This window comes from Juglans microcarpa x Juglans regia, chromosome 2D (assembly GCF_004785595.1).
Source record: "Juglans microcarpa x Juglans regia isolate MS1-56 chromosome 2D, Jm3101_v1.0, whole genome shotgun sequence".
In the NCBI taxonomy this organism is placed as follows: Eukaryota; Viridiplantae; Streptophyta; class Magnoliopsida; order Fagales; family Juglandaceae; genus Juglans; species Juglans microcarpa x Juglans regia.
The window spans coordinates 15,791,920-15,806,907 of record NC_054596.1 but is presented as its reverse complement, the minus strand read 5'-3'; the positions used below and the strand labels follow the sequence as shown (position 1 = coordinate 15,806,907).

General features: G+C 37.3%; 3 protein-coding genes across 6 annotated transcripts in view; 2 read left to right on the top strand and 1 right to left on the bottom strand.

Moving 5' to 3' along the window:
• The first annotated feature begins 2,185 nt into the window (after positions 1 to 2,185).
• Positions 2,186 to 10,867, top strand: LOC121250317 (GPI transamidase component PIG-T). The gene is made up of 5 exons (XM_041149415.1): positions 2,186 to 2,683; positions 3,334 to 4,590; positions 6,839 to 6,988; positions 7,076 to 7,256; positions 10,473 to 10,867. Exons 1-5 carry the CDS (start codon positions 2,432 to 2,434, stop codon positions 10,652 to 10,654), a joined length of 2,022 nt encoding a protein of 673 aa, XP_041005349.1. The 5' UTR covers positions 2,186 to 2,431; the 3' UTR covers positions 10,655 to 10,867.
• Positions 10,654 to 13,279, top strand: LOC121249298. The gene is made up of 3 exons (XM_041148007.1): positions 10,654 to 10,662; positions 11,822 to 12,350; positions 13,157 to 13,279. Exons 1-3 carry the CDS (start codon positions 10,654 to 10,656, stop codon positions 13,159 to 13,161), a joined length of 543 nt encoding a protein of 180 aa, XP_041003941.1. The 3' UTR covers positions 13,162 to 13,279.
• LOC121250076 overlaps positions 13,269 to 14,988 on the bottom strand; it is an 18,722-nt gene continuing 17,002 nt past the window's right edge. For 2 of the 4 annotated variants that reach the window (XM_041149000.1, XM_041148999.1), the window contains 3 exons: positions 14,556 to 14,690; positions 14,090 to 14,185; positions 13,364 to 13,672 (listed from right to left, as the gene is read on the bottom strand). In XM_041149000.1, coding sequence (XP_041004934.1) covers positions 13,536 to 13,672; positions 14,090 to 14,185; positions 14,556 to 14,690 — 368 coding nt within the window. In that variant the 3' untranslated portion in view covers positions 13,364 to 13,535. Of the gene's footprint in view, positions 13,690 to 14,089; positions 14,186 to 14,555; positions 14,691 to 14,988 lie in introns of all 4 variants that reach the window. The other 2 variants (XM_041149001.1, XM_041149002.1) reach the window with 2 other exon arrangements.

The window sequence follows — 14,988 nt, the reverse complement described above, 5'->3', positions numbered from 1 at the left end:
GCTTTTACCACGTGATCCATCTTCAGTCTGGCAAGTGAAGTGCTTGCCAAGTGTGTGTAGCTTAGTGAGCTTTTTTGCATGCCAGGTGTGCCGAGCAAACTACTTGCCTAAAGCCTACATATTTTTTGGGGTGAGCATTGTTGCTTGCCTGTGAGCCATGCTTGTTGGGAGGGAAGCTTTATTGCTCACTCGTCGTGTGGGCAGACCAAGTGCATGCCACACTTGTTGCTCGGGGCAAGTCTCATTGCTTAGGTCCTAATGGCGAGTTGAAGGTTCACCCACTTCACATTTAACCTGCATGTGCATATATGCATCACGCCATGCACTATAATCAAAAGAAATACCCAATGAAGGAGAACGAATACTTATTTGCCTTTGTGGAGGAGATCTTGCAAGCACATCGATCATCTTTTTTGTTTTGAGGATGATAAATCTTGATCCCACAAACGGTGTCAAATTGTTAATACATTTTTTTTGACAGGATCAAAACCCAACAATAGGATTGAATGACCAATAATATGTTTGAATGGACCACGATGACGGCTTGAGTGTTGATATAGTGCTCATATGTTCATTGATGAAATAAATTATAAATATATCATATAAAATATAAATAGAGAGTGACACTGAAATTTACATGGTTCGTTATAAAAACCTACGTCCATGAATTGTTTGGGGTTGAAATTTACTATATTTAGATGATTTTATAATCTCTCATGACCTCTCATTTGTCTTAATACAATGGAGTAAATATGGCTTATGGGAGGTTGAAGAAGACACCTTTGCAGTAGAAATCTGGAGGAGAGAGCCAATACTATGAGCAACCTCTATCTCTCGAGAAATCTATAGATTTGTAGAAATTCTCTCTTTTTATAGAGGTCTTTTTTTTTCTTTGGAGTAGTTGGCAGTTGGTCATTGCCTTATGTTACTTTCACATTTTTGTATCAGAGTCAATTTCTTTTGACTTTGTCTCTTCTTTACATTATCTATTGGTTTTATCTCTTCCTTATCTTATTCATTCCTTTATTATTGGTGATAGGTTTCTAAAAGACTGGGACCCCTTTATATTATACCCAACAGAAAGAGTGATGCTTTGTCTGGAATTCTCATCAAACCTATTAGCATCAATACTCAGATTTACAAAAAGCATGGAGATCGGTTCTTATATTTTTACAAAATCTATTTTGTTTTACAAAATACAAATTTCATTGCAAGCAAATATTATCATTTACTGCCTTTGTAGGAGGTCCTTTTTTTATTCTTTTTACAAAAGAGAATATTTATCTTGTCTAGGAATTCAATTTACTTCCAAGTAACCAAAAGAAAAAAAAATGATCATATTATATCCATAAATAATAATACACTTGCACAACTTTTTCACAATTCATTCGTATCATTACGTTAAAGTTGAGTTTAATAAACTATCATTTATTTATTATAAAGTTACAAGAGAGTTGTAGATTAATTATTGTTAACACCGTGTTTTGCACATCGGTCATAGAGTTCAGTCTCTTGCAATACAAGGAAGGTCGGGGCTCGAGGTTGGTGAAACACCTATGTTGACTAAGTCAGTTCGTTGATCCTTAGAGAAAATTTTTTGTATATGAGAGAATGTAAGTTGTATTCTAACCTGGGATTTAGTTTTTATACCTCCTCCCGTGTTAGATGCGTTCGTCTTCCGTACTAGGTACTTTGTTATTGTCTTTAATGTAGTGTGGCTCTCTTAGATCATGTCCTAAGTGGCAGGTTGGTAAGTGCAGCCACCTTCTGTGCTATGTCAGGGATAGGGATCCTCGTCGGGATCTCTATCTACGTTTTGTATCTGACTCCTTAATATGGCATGGCTCTGCTACTACGTGTGTGTGTAGGGTCATGTCAGTGGATATGTCGTCCAATCTTTTCACGTCAACTCTCGTTATTTTTTAACCTCCTTCTTAACCTGACTCATGGGCTGACTATACTTCAGTAGCTAGGCCTCCCGGAATGAGTTAGGCCAGCTTGATTGGGGTGTAAACATCCCTTCCAATTATATTCTTATATCCAAAGTGTACAGCGTAAAGTCGTAAACATGTGGAGACTGCTGTTAAAAGAAAAGAGAAAGGTAAAGGTCTTTATTTTTTGGACTGTGTCTGAATTTAATTATGACAATATGGATTGTCCATGAAGCCCACTAATACCAGCTCTCTAATGGCTCAAGCTCGAGCCCAACCACTCGTTTTGCTTTGACCATTTGTCGGAGCTCCTGCGGTAGTCTCACGGCGGATCGCCGGATCCTCTATAGTTTGAATCAGGATCTTAGAGTCACTGTCACAACTCCTCTCTCTCTCTCTCTCTCTCTCCCTCCCTCCCTCCCACCCTAGTTACTAGACTTGCAGCCCGAACTCTTGATACTAGGCTCACTGACCCGGAGTCTGCAATCCAGACCTTCCTAATGGTCCGCCTTCCAAGACCGACTCTCTCGCTCTTCCTCGTACTCTCCTTCCAAATCATCTTCTCCGCAATCGCTTTCGGATCGGATTTTCAAGAATCAGATGAAGAAGAATTCTCGGAAGAGTTGCTGCTGAGACCTTTACCCGATCGGAAACTATTAGCACATTTCCATTTCGAGAGCAGAGCTCCGCCTTCTCTCTCCGACTCCCATGGCCGCCACCACCACCTCTTCCCCAAAGCTATTGCTCAGCTGGTACGTGTCTGTTCCCTATTCTTAGCCTCTGTTCGTTTCTAAGAAAGTTTTGGAGAGTGAGGTATGTTATAGGGAACAGAAAGTTAATCTCATGGATCTTGCAGTCTCGTGCTTTTGATTATGGTTTCTAAAACCCCAGCTCAGTAAATTTCTTTGATAATTGACATAAAAAGAAAGGTATTATCTATTAGTGCAAAAAATAAAAAGAGTGCGAGAGAGAACGAAAAACGAATGGCTACTGTTTCTTTTGAGGTTTATCAGAGTAACAACAACATAGGTTTATGCTATGTGACTAATGTTCTCCACTCAACTTCAAGCACTGTGTTATTGAATTCTATCCCCTAGCAAATGTGATTATATGCTATTTTGAAATTCAAGCTACGCATTTGCTCAGTTCATTTGGATGAAAATATGCCCTTCCTCTACTTGCACCTTTATTACCAGGCCAAATACATGGCAATACTGATTGGTTCCTCATAAAGTTTCAAATTATTTTTTGCATTCATAACACGATGTTACTCGCCTTATTCTCAAATTTGCATGTCCAATTTCTTTCTTCCATGTCCCCTAATTGCCTTTGTTTGGTCACCTTTTTTCTGGCTTTTTATTATTTGATATTTTTTGAAACTTTTGTCGTATTGCTTGGGCAGGTTCAGAAATTTCGAGTCAAGGAAATGGAATTATCTTTTACGCAAGGTCGATGGAACTATGATCGCTGGGGTGGATTTGACCCCATCTCAAGCAGCAATGCGAAGCCGCCTGGAGTGGAATTATGGGCTGCGTTTGATGTCCCTCAGTATCTGGTAGATGCTTCTTGGAAGAATCTAACCCACACTCTTTCTGGTCTTTTCTGTTCTTCAATCAACTTCCTAGAGTCTTCTACCTCTTATTCTGCTCCTGAATGGAGCTTTCATCCTTCTTCAGGCAGTCTGAGGTATGGCACATTGCCCCGTGAGGCTGTTTGCACTGAGAACCTAACTCCTTGGTTGAAGCTTCTTCCATGTCGAGACAAAGCTGGGCTTTCTGTCTTAATGGACAGACCTTCTATATATAGAGGATTTTATCATTCTCAGCAGTTGCACTTGACCTCACCTGAATTTGAGGGCAGGCTGGAATCAGGAATTGTACTAAAACAAACACTTACGGTTGTTCTTCAGCCTGATAGTCAAGGAGCTAGTAATACTTATTCCAGTGAAACTAAATTACAACCAAGCTGGTCTTTGAGTTCGATTTTTGGGAGGAAAGTCACCTCAAGGTGTGTTCTTGCCAAGTCTAGTAATATTTACCTTCAACTTGAGGGAGGTCTAGTAACTGAACTAGAGAATGTGCGGAAGGAGAATGTGATATCTTGGATTGATAATGTGGGCTCTGAAGGTTGGAGGACCAACCCTTTCTTTGATTTGTCTGTTAATCCCGATAGCGTGCTCAGAGAAGTGAATAGCTTGCATGGCAGTAGCTCATCTGTTCTTTACGAATATTCAGTTGCAAAGTACAGTGACTCTCGGCCATTTGATTTAGGACTTAAATGGAAGTCTCCTGTAGTTTGGTCGTGCCCACAAGCACCATTACATGCTAGTAGGTTCTTAATGGGTAGTGGGAATGAAAGGGGTGCTATTGCAATTTCCTTAATATCCACAGGATTGAATGAGCATTTCCTGGGGGCTAATATTGTTGAAGGCAGTTGTAAGTTGGAAGTTGACATTTTCCAAGTGGTGCCTTGGTATATTAAAGTTTATTATCATACTCTACGAGTCTTTGTCAATGGACAACCTCAGGCAGTCACTGATGTTGTAGAGAAAATGCGTGTTTCACCTTCTGAAGACAAGGTATCGCCTGGGGTTATGGAGCTGGTCCTAAAATTTCCTTGTGACGTAAAATCAGCTGCTTTAACATTAGAGTTTGATAAGGTACAAATCTATGATTTAGCATTTCCTCAACAATGTTTTATTGGATTATTTTTGGATGAACATATTCTTTTGGATAAGAGCCTTGCTGTTGTATGATTGAATCACATATCTTCTCAATCCAAAACATAATGCAATTTAGAGCGAAAGACTGCCGATGGTGTTATGGGTTACATAGGCGTAAAAAAAAGGTGTATGAAAAGTGTTACATGGTGTCCATGAAGTAACTTGAATATCTTATAATAGTGAATCTTTCTTATTCATTGAAATGAATTCATAATTTAGACCCAGACATGTCTGGTAATGTACTTAATAAGTGTAGATTGTCAAAAACTTCTTACTTGTTGCTTTGGGCTTCATCCATGGTATGGAATGGAGCGAGCTTTAATGACTTTTATGCTACTTTTCGTAGTGGGTAGTTTGTAATTAGGCTTTTTTCTTGTATACTTCATGGGTACTTGGGCATTGCCTATTTACGTTGATCAATAAAACTTATTACTTATAAAAATAAAAAAAATAAAAAAATAAAAAGAAAAAAAAGATTGTCAAATTCAGCAGTTTGAACTTTCATCAACCATTAACCCCTAGATGTTGGCTCAAGTGGTAAAGGCCTTGGGCTTGAGGGTATGCTCGCCTCAGGTTTAAGGTTCAAATCCCCTTGGGTGCAAACAATCTCTAGGGGCCATCGGACTGGAGGATTTTCCCCTTGAATTAGCTGATGTGCACTTGCGGGAAACTCCTTGCCGAGAGCCTGTGCACCCCCTGGATTAGTCAGGACACTGTTCCTAGACATCCGGTGCCAATCAAAAAAAAAAAAAAAACCTTCATCAACCACCTTAAAACAAAAAGAAGACAAAAAGGTAGTTGAAATGCTCTACTATTATATGATTTGTACTCATCAGTAGTTACCTCTCCTAATTATTGGGACTCAAAACTACCGTAAATTCAAACTGACTGCAATGTCTATTCCTCAACTCTGAAAACATGTAAAGCAAATGGAATTTAGGATACATGAAAAATGGGAAGGCACTCTATCAAAAAAAAATATGCAATATTTTTTTCACTCATATTTCATTGCCATGTAAAAGTACCATCTCTCTCTTAACCTGTTAAATGACCAGATTTATTTTCAATAATTTTGGAAGGGTTTTGAAGGTGAAAATTTGAGAAAGTCCTATTACTCGAGAGGCATCCTTCATTGAAATCAATTTTGATGTTTTCCATGAAGTCTGTCTTCCTCAATTCCTAGACTATACCAACTCAACAAAGCCCTATACCAATTTGATCTTTTCTCAATATGACTTTTTGTTTTAATTGTCAGGAGAAAAAATGAAAAGAAAAGACTAAAAAAATGATTCCAAAACTGTATAATATGGGGGCTATAGAATGGTTTTGATGTGATACTGACCCCAAAGAAGGCTTGTATTGTAGTTGAAAGCTTTACAACCTGGGATGCCCGGTATGAGTGTACATGGGGTTCTTGTTCCACTGCTATGACTGTACTTTTGGTGAGATTAATTTAGGGATGTACTCTGTTATCTTTGTGTTTGGTTAATGATGATTGTTTGATGAGAATAGCCTTGTTTCCGTGGAAGCTGAAGTAGGTTTACCCTTTCCATGTTGTGCTTCCATTAATTTTATTTGTTTTTGTGGTTATTTGTTTATGATTATGAGAAAATCTACATTATCTTTATCATGGGTATGGAGTTAACAATTCCAAATTTGAGGGCCTAAATTATGTAAACTTTTTGAACCTAATGATCAGAAATTACTTCTCTTTTATTCTCTCTCTCTCTCTCTCTCTCTCTCTCTCTCTATTTGTGTGTATAGCAGGAAAAAAGGAAAACATAGGTCTGTTGTGATGAATATGAAGAAGATGATTATAAGGAACATATAAGGGTCTTTAGTCAAGACTGGAAATGAAGCTGCGGAGTTTACTTATGCTATGAATGTACCTTCTATTTTTTGTTCATCTTTTAATTTTTGAAAACATGCCTTGCTCACCTGGCATAAGCTTCCTTTTGCAACTTGTATAAATTATCAGTGACCTTAGTGCTTCAATTTCATTTGAGCCTATATTGATATTATGCAAGACTTCTTTTCAAATGATTTGGCATTCAACATTGCAAGTTATGACATCAGAAACTATTGGAAGTGTTTATTATAACATGCAAAGTGCATCTTTATTGTGCATTTGGTTTTACACTACAAAATGGTTGATATTCTTGTTTACCATATGATGTCTCCATAGGGATTTTTGCACATTGATGAATATCCTCCAGATGCTAATCAAGGGTTTGACATTCCGTCAGCAATAATAAGCTTCCCTAATTTTCATGCAAGAACACATTATTTCGAAGATAACTCTTTGAAAAGGTCACCTATGTTGTCTAAATTGCAGGTATCATCCACTCCTTGTTTATCGTTGGTAATAAGTGTGCTTTTGATTTCTGACTGCTCTGATGGACAGTCTGGATTTTTGGTGCAGGAAAAGAGTCGTGTTCGATCTTACTCAGAAGTCTTGCTTGTACCCTTGACAACTCCTGATTTTAGCATGCCTTACAATGTGATCACAATTACATGCACAGCATTTGCATTATATTTTGGATCTTTACTCAATGTGCTTCGAAGACGTGTTGGTGAGGAGGAAAGATTTCTAAAAAATAGAGGTAACTCATCTGTTGGTGTTGGCCATTTTTTATTTATTTAAGATAATTCAAATTCGTAGGCCAATGAGTAAGCAACCACTTTTCATGATTTAGACGATAGTATTTATAATCCTTTGTATTAAATATAGGAGGTGGTGAATGGAATCCCACATTACCTAGAGGGAGGAGAAGTTCTTGCCCTTTATAATGATTTTAAGGGGCTCTGATTTTGGATGGGAATGAATGAAGAAATACTAAGTCGTCCCAAATTCTAACCTTGACTAATCCTTTTAGAGCACAAGTCTAGATGTGGCTTGTGCTTTTTTATGTTGTTGCGAATGGTATCAAAGCAATCATAGTTAGAAGTGTGGGACTTAAGCTGCCCCACCTATACGGAATGGCCTGACAAGGGCATCAAGTATTTGAGAGGAAGAGATTGTAATGTCCTGTATTGAGCATAAGAAGTGGTGATCTAGGATTTCACATTGCTTGGAGGGAGAACGTTTTTTTTCCCTTTCCAAGGAGTTTCAATTGTAATCTTGATTAGTTATTTTGAAGTATAAGTCCAGATGTGGCTTGGACTTTCATTGGGTTGGTACAAATAAGATTTTTTTTTATAAGTAATAATATTATATATATATATATATATATATATATATCAATAGGAGTAACCAAGTACACTGGACATATACAAGAAAACACCTAGTCCATACAAGAGAACCCCTAATGACCCAAAAAGCCCATGAAACCTACCCAAAATACCTCCCCAACCCCAGCCTCTTGTTTCCGTAAAACTAATCCTCTACCCAAACATCCTACCACGAGAATGTCTTCACAATGCCTTTAGTGTTCCCTCGACTTGAGCTATCTCCCTTAGCATCGTAATTGATTGCCCATGAAAGACGCTTTAACTCCTTACTTTTCTTAAAATTTGATTTGATTTCAAGCATGTGGCTCACCTCAATCGCAGTGAGTAGTGCTTTAAATTGGTCTTCATATTCTCCATGTTCTCCATATGAAAGCCCCAGGATTTGATGAAACCCATTAACTTTATTTAGAACCCAATCCAATGGTGAACCCGCTATATCGTATATCGGAGGAAGATAAGTCAGGGGAACGGCATTATCCCCAGCCACAGTACCCAACTGCACTCCTGACTCTAAACCTTACCCCACACGAGGCACCAACAACAAATCGATAATTTCCTTCCTACCATATGGTTGCTCGACAACTATATGGTTGTTGTCCATTGTTTCTATCACCATTATAGGTTCCTCCCCTTCATCAACATTGCTTGTATTTACTCCACCCCCCGACGATCCTTGCCGTGCCACTTTGTCTGACCCTACTGCTCCTTCGGAATAGAACAGGTAGGTGAAGTACTACCTTCTGTTACCCCGTTTGCATCTTCTAAAAGAGGCTTGACTGTTTCTTCCAAAGTACTCAAGACCCTGGAGGGACCCCTCGTCTTCAACTAAAAATGAACCCTAGACAGAAGTACCAACCCCATCTACAACTGGTGCTTGAGACCCTACAGCTCCCTCAAGAGGCATAGTGACAATGACATGGACAAAGATGCCAGCGTCCAATGACCCCATCTGTGACGGCATTGAAACGCGCTTTGTTGGCGCACTTGTGGCCTTCAAACACAAAGGATCTACCTCCCGCCCTCCCTCATCCATTCTTCACCCACCACCAAAACCCACGACTAGGTCCAGTCCATTATCCACTTTAATCATTAGATCTCTCACATACTCCATAACTCCATTTAATTGAGCTTTGACATCCCACAAGACCCCTTCCACCTCTCCCAATGGTACAAATAATATCATAACAATCTCAGCTAGAAGTGTCGAACTTGAGCTATGCCAGCTAGAACAAAATGGCCTTATGAGGTCCTCAAAGATCTAGGAGGGGAAATTGTAATACCATGTATTGAGTATGTAGGTGGTGAAGTTGGTGAATGATATCTTGTGGGAGGGAGAAGTTTTTGGCCTTTATAATAATTCCAAGGAACTCTAATTGTAACCTTGACTAGTACTTTTGTAGTATTAGCTCATATGTGATTTGAGATTTCTTTGTGCCACTACAGTATTGGACATAAACAGTCATCACTTGTGGTGGTGAAAACCATCTATGATCTAAGTCCATTTTGTAAGGTTGGGTTGCATGGAATCATTTAAGAATATATACATTGAGATTAATAAACGACTATTTTAGAACTTCTGAGTGTAAGTTTGTCCACGTATATCTGCTGGCTAGGATAGAAAAATCATATCATCAATCACCATTCAACTTGGCTCAATTCCATAAAACCTTAATCTTAGCGAATAGTTTTTTTTAGTTAGTGGAAAATTTTATTGAAGAAGAAGAGCAGCCTCAAGCATACAGCAAGTATGTAAGAGGACCACAACTATACAGCTAGAATATGAGAGGACCTCCAAGGGATTCCACTCTAACATATGAAGTTAGGATAACAAACCCAAAGAGAGAAAGATGGAAGACTGCCCAAGGACAGTCATCCATTGAAATAGCACTTGAGAATAATCTTTCAGCATGCTCAAAGGAAGCTCTGCTCCATTATAAGTCTGATTTTCAACTAAATGCTAAGAAGTTAAGAACAATACATATTTGTTTGTGTGCGCAAAAGAAAGATAGAATAAACAAGAGATCTTACCTACCTTAATTTATTGTGAACTATTCAACGAGTCTCAGTTAATTTAGTCTCAATGTTCTAGGATTTGGACAACAAATTATAGTGCAACACATTGTAATACCACTTTTTTCTTCTTACTTCATTCACTAAGATGCTTAAGTGTTTATTTAAGACGAATCACTTCCCCATTTTCCATTAAATGTAACCAAGTATCCAATAGATATATGAAGTGAATTAATCAACCCTCTATCTAAAAGTAGAGAGAAGAAAACTTTCTTACCCTGATAGTTCATCATATAGAGATTTGAAATTCCTTTAATGTTGCCAAATACAAGCCGTTTTAGGTATTTTCTTCTCTTGCTTATATCTAAAGAGAAACATAAGGTAAAAATGTTATGGGGTAACTCTGGAAATCCAATTTTTCTTCTCCCGCCGGAATTGTTGAAGTCATGTAGATTGAGTAATCATCATTCTTATCTACAGAACGAAGATGTAACTTATCCTTGTGATTAATGTTCTATAATTTAACTGGCTTGTTGTTATCAGCTTCTAATGCTTGCTTTTCATTATGCTGCTTGCAGCTGCCAAGAAAGCTGGTCGGCTTGCTCAGCTCCTATCCATGTTGTCTGCCAAGATTAGAGGAAAAAAATGGGAACATCCCCAGTCACCGTCGGCTTCATCATCATTCATCAGCTTGAAACTTATAGTTAAAGTTGTGTTAGTGACTGGGATTGCCATTGGTTGGCAATATTATTCCCAATGATGACATTGGTAACCAACTAGATACTTCCATGTACAATACCTGCATTTGAGTTTAGTGTACAATTTGAGCCTTCAATTCCAAAACTAACACCCAGATTTTTAGGAGTGGGTTATACACAGTTTTTTGAAAAACTCATATTGAATGAATTGGTTCATATGGAAATCTGGACAGTCTCGTTCAAGAATTTTCTTATTTAGTTACCAATTATCATTTCTTCTTCCATTTTCCTTAACTATAATCACAATTCTACCATTTAAGTTCCGAACTTTATCATATTTACAATTGAATTCATGATATTTAAGTTCCAAACTAGGATTTGATATTTAAGTTACAAATGAACAGTAATGGATGAAACCGACAATCACCGAAATTTAATATTAACCATATAAGGTAGTTATCTATGGACAAACTAAATTATTAAAGTCGTCTATCTGAATCTCTCACTTGAACGCGACCGGGCTTCATTTTCCTCCACCATGACTGTCAGCAAGCCAACAATTCTATAATTTTTCAACTCCAAAGTAGTCTCCATGCTATGAAGAACAGAAAAAGAGCAAGACGAAAAAAAAAAAAAAAAGTGAAAGATAGATAAGAAAGAGTTGTTTTATTATTTAGTTGTTATTCAGTCAGGTCAAAGAAAAGAGAAATTTAGATTGCGTTGGTTGCAAGACTCAGCTGAACTCAATCTAATTTTAAACTGAATCTAACATCCAAACACTCAATTCTCAAATTACTAAATTCATCTCAACTCAAAATCTCCTTACACGTGAGACTCATAACATTTTTCAATTTAACATATCTTTTTACATAAAACCGACATCTTTTTTCAACTTTCCATAAAAAGCATTAAACTCATCTTAACATCCAAACATACTTTAAACTCAGTTTTAATGGGTCACACATAACTCCCTCTACTACTCAACTCACTACAATTTATAAAAATTGATCTTAACTCAACATCCCAACGTAACCTTAAACTTATTGTCATTTTCTATTATAGGTTAGTGGAGATGTTTCAAATTTTAAAACAAAAATAATATTAACAATTTATATTATAATAATAATATTTTATTCAATTTTTAACAAAATATTTTATCTCATCTCATCTGAACTTTGTAACCAAAAGAGGTTAAGTAGCATCTACACAGTTCCACCTTTGGTCACAAGAGACTAGGCCAAACAACGTCAGATCAGAGATCCGAAGCTGCCCACAGGGTGAACCGTGACGAGCCAAGTCATTCCTCGAGGGAGCAAGTAAGTCCGGATCCAGAGTCCGTCTCAAAACATATCCAAGTTAGGACAGGGTTGGATCGACTGGCTAGATTCAAAGCCGGATCGTCTGCAACTATTGCATTGCCAGGAACTGAGTGTCCACTCGACCCTCCACCACACCCTGTATTGCCAGGAACTGAAGAGTTTCCGCCCTCCTTGCTAACTCCAGAACCTCCACCGGATCCTGTGCTGCTAATCTTGGCAATCGTTTCCATGTTTCTTGCCGTATCTTTGCATTTCTCTAAGGAGTACTGCATTCCAAAACCATCAGATATGGGTTGGACACTCAAGAGTGATGCCCGTGCTCATCATGATCATCTTGCATTGGTTGTCCTCTTCAAAACTTTGCAAAATCACGCCGTGGATATCAATGCACGATCACAACGATTGAGCAGCACTACTTCCCTTTCCATTTTAAGAAAGGAACAATTACATATTTGTACAACAATATTGAAATAGACCTAAATATTCACAAAAGTTAAAAATAGAGGGAATAAAATACTGTGCAACATTTAAATTCATCTCTTTAAATTTTTATTTCCTTAAGAATTTTTTATGCTCTTCGGGGTAGTTAGATAGTTGCAATAAATAAGAATTCTCTGATGAATCAAATATTCCTATGTCAGTAGAGTTGAGAATATATCCTCAACACCAATTTGCAAATATAATGTTCCTAGAATTTATTTTCCAAACCTCTGAACAAGTATTTTTAGTAATATGGCTAGTAACTTCTACCAAATTATTAGACGTAAAATTTGCTTTAAAGTACCAAACTTTTCAGCATATTCACACCAGATTGTTCCACTTTATAATTTGAGAAATTGGTCATAATAGTGGCGAAACAGAGCACAAAACTTTCTACCTTCCAAATCAAGCTGGCCAGATTAGGATTCAAATGGTGGAATGTCTAAAAGAATTTGAAGTTTGACATTTTTACATGCAGTAAGATCAAATAATCATTGATAAGGGCTATCTAAACCTGTACATGAATATCAAAAGCAAGCGCACCATAAGAAACCTAATCTTATCACATGCATAGTGTCTGATACAAGGAAAGATAACCAAAAGACAAAACTTCATCACAAACTGTGCAAAGATGCTAGTATTAATAATAATATACATATATACCTGGCCAGACCTAGCATTCAGTTAAAAGCCTAACCACAGTACTAAGAGCTTATTGTTGTCTCGAGGACACTCTTTCTCATAAATTTCGCTTGCATATTTCCAGTTAATAACCTGCCCTTAACAGCGGTGAATCGTGTTGCTAATTGTCATGAGGTTAATACCAATCAAACATCAGAAGGGGTTGCTTTCTTGCCGTATCATTTTCCCTCTTATCTTTACATCATAGAAAAAAGGGTCTCCAGTGCGATTGATTGCATATTCATGTATAACAGACATTGAATTTCATGATCCTATTAGGGCACGAAGAAAACAGTGTAATTTGTTTTTCCTGTCATATCTGTAGCAAAGGCAAACTTAGAAGATTTCACAAAGTTACAATCCTTTCATCCTCATCTACATCATTTACAAGTTGACATTAGGTAATTTGGACATCATCTAAAACAAAATAGATAAAAAGAAAAGAGAAAACAAACAAGGAGCCTCATCTAATCCTCTTGCAAGGAGAGGCTAGAAATGCCTCATCTTCTCGCCTCCTCTTCAAATTCTCACTCATGTAACTGCATGCAAATTCAGTGTGTGTGATGGCATTGGGGAGGTAATTTTCTCTCCCTTCAATATCTGCAAAATGGCTCAAACTGCTGTATCATTTAATTTTTTTTTTATTTTGCATGGCAAACTATATAGCGAACAATTATTTTGGATCTGGGTACGGGGTATATATTGATTGGACATTTGGAAAGATATCTGTCACTAGAAGATAGGTCAAGTTAGAAAAAACACGGGTGCCATAAAAGCTAGAATCAAATTAACCAAAAGTAGGTCTCATATCGGTAGACCACTGAGACTCGAGGGAGAAATAATGCTTTCATCTCAGTACGGATACTCAAAGTAAATCAAACAAAGACCACCCAGTTTTCATGTAAGGAGGAGGAAGAGAGAACTACTGCACGTGTGTTGACTAGAGTCAAGACTGACAAAGGGTTCAAGGCAATAATAATATGGATAAATTTGAATTTGCATGTCTAGTTAATGTACCTGAGTAAGTTTCACTTATATTCAACTTCTTGAGTAGCCTAACATCTTCGAACAACTGCTTTCTCTTGAAGCCAAGACCATGGAGATCTTTACCTCCTGAAAAAGTGGACCACAAGTTGGCGTGAATGACCGACCAGTTCACAAAGTGACAAAATTTGCTGAAAGCATATTTAAGAAGCCACAAATGGGTTTCAATCTCTAGATATCAAGAACATTCCAAATTGACATAAGGATCGAAAATATAGTTAGTAATTGCCATTAACAATTGTCCTTCATTCCCACAACTGTTAGGTATATTTGTCTTCTCTGAATACGATAAATGTTTTCACAATGATAATATCAACTCCAAATTTGGTTAGCATGCCTATCTTATGCATTTATATAAAAAAAATTATCATGCTAAGATAGCAGCTGAATAAAACTCTAATTTTCCATTAAACTCTCACAACAAAGTCCAAAATTTTACCTGAGCTTATTTCTTTCAGCCTTTTATTCTTTACCAAGTAGAGATCTCCAGGTTGTGGCCTTCTATTACCACCATCAACCTCATACTCTGTTACATAGCAACTTCCATTAACAGAATCTTGAGGGTCATGAGGCCCTGGAAAATAGCAAAGCAATCTCAATTTAAGAAATAAGTGATCTAATCATACTTGAAATAGACAACAAGTTGGGGCACTGTGTTTACGTGCACACTGGAAATTACACAATGTTGGGATAAAATCCTGAAAGCATTTTTTACCCAACCCTTCTTGCAATTAGTCCAACAACATCACAAACAACTTGATCCTTCTTGGTAATGCCAACATTAGTCCAATCTAAATGCAAAATATCAAACCTAATAGAAGAAAATAACATGTTATGAGAGTAGAAACTCCTTTCTTTTCCCATCTAAGTCT

Bases quoted from the DNA above. Each gene is read 5' to 3' on its own strand.
- LOC121250317 (XM_041149415.1), top strand. From the start codon at position 2,432: ATGGTCCGCCTTCCAAGACCGACTCTCTCGCTCTTCCTCGTACTCTCC. The intron at 4,591-6,838 runs GTACAAATCTAT...ATGTCTCCATAG, and splicing joins TAACATTAGAGTTTGATAAG to GGATTTTTGCACATTGATGA. The intron at 6,989-7,075 runs GTATCATCCACT...TTTTTGGTGCAG, and splicing joins CTATGTTGTCTAAATTGCAG to GAAAAGAGTCGTGTTCGATC.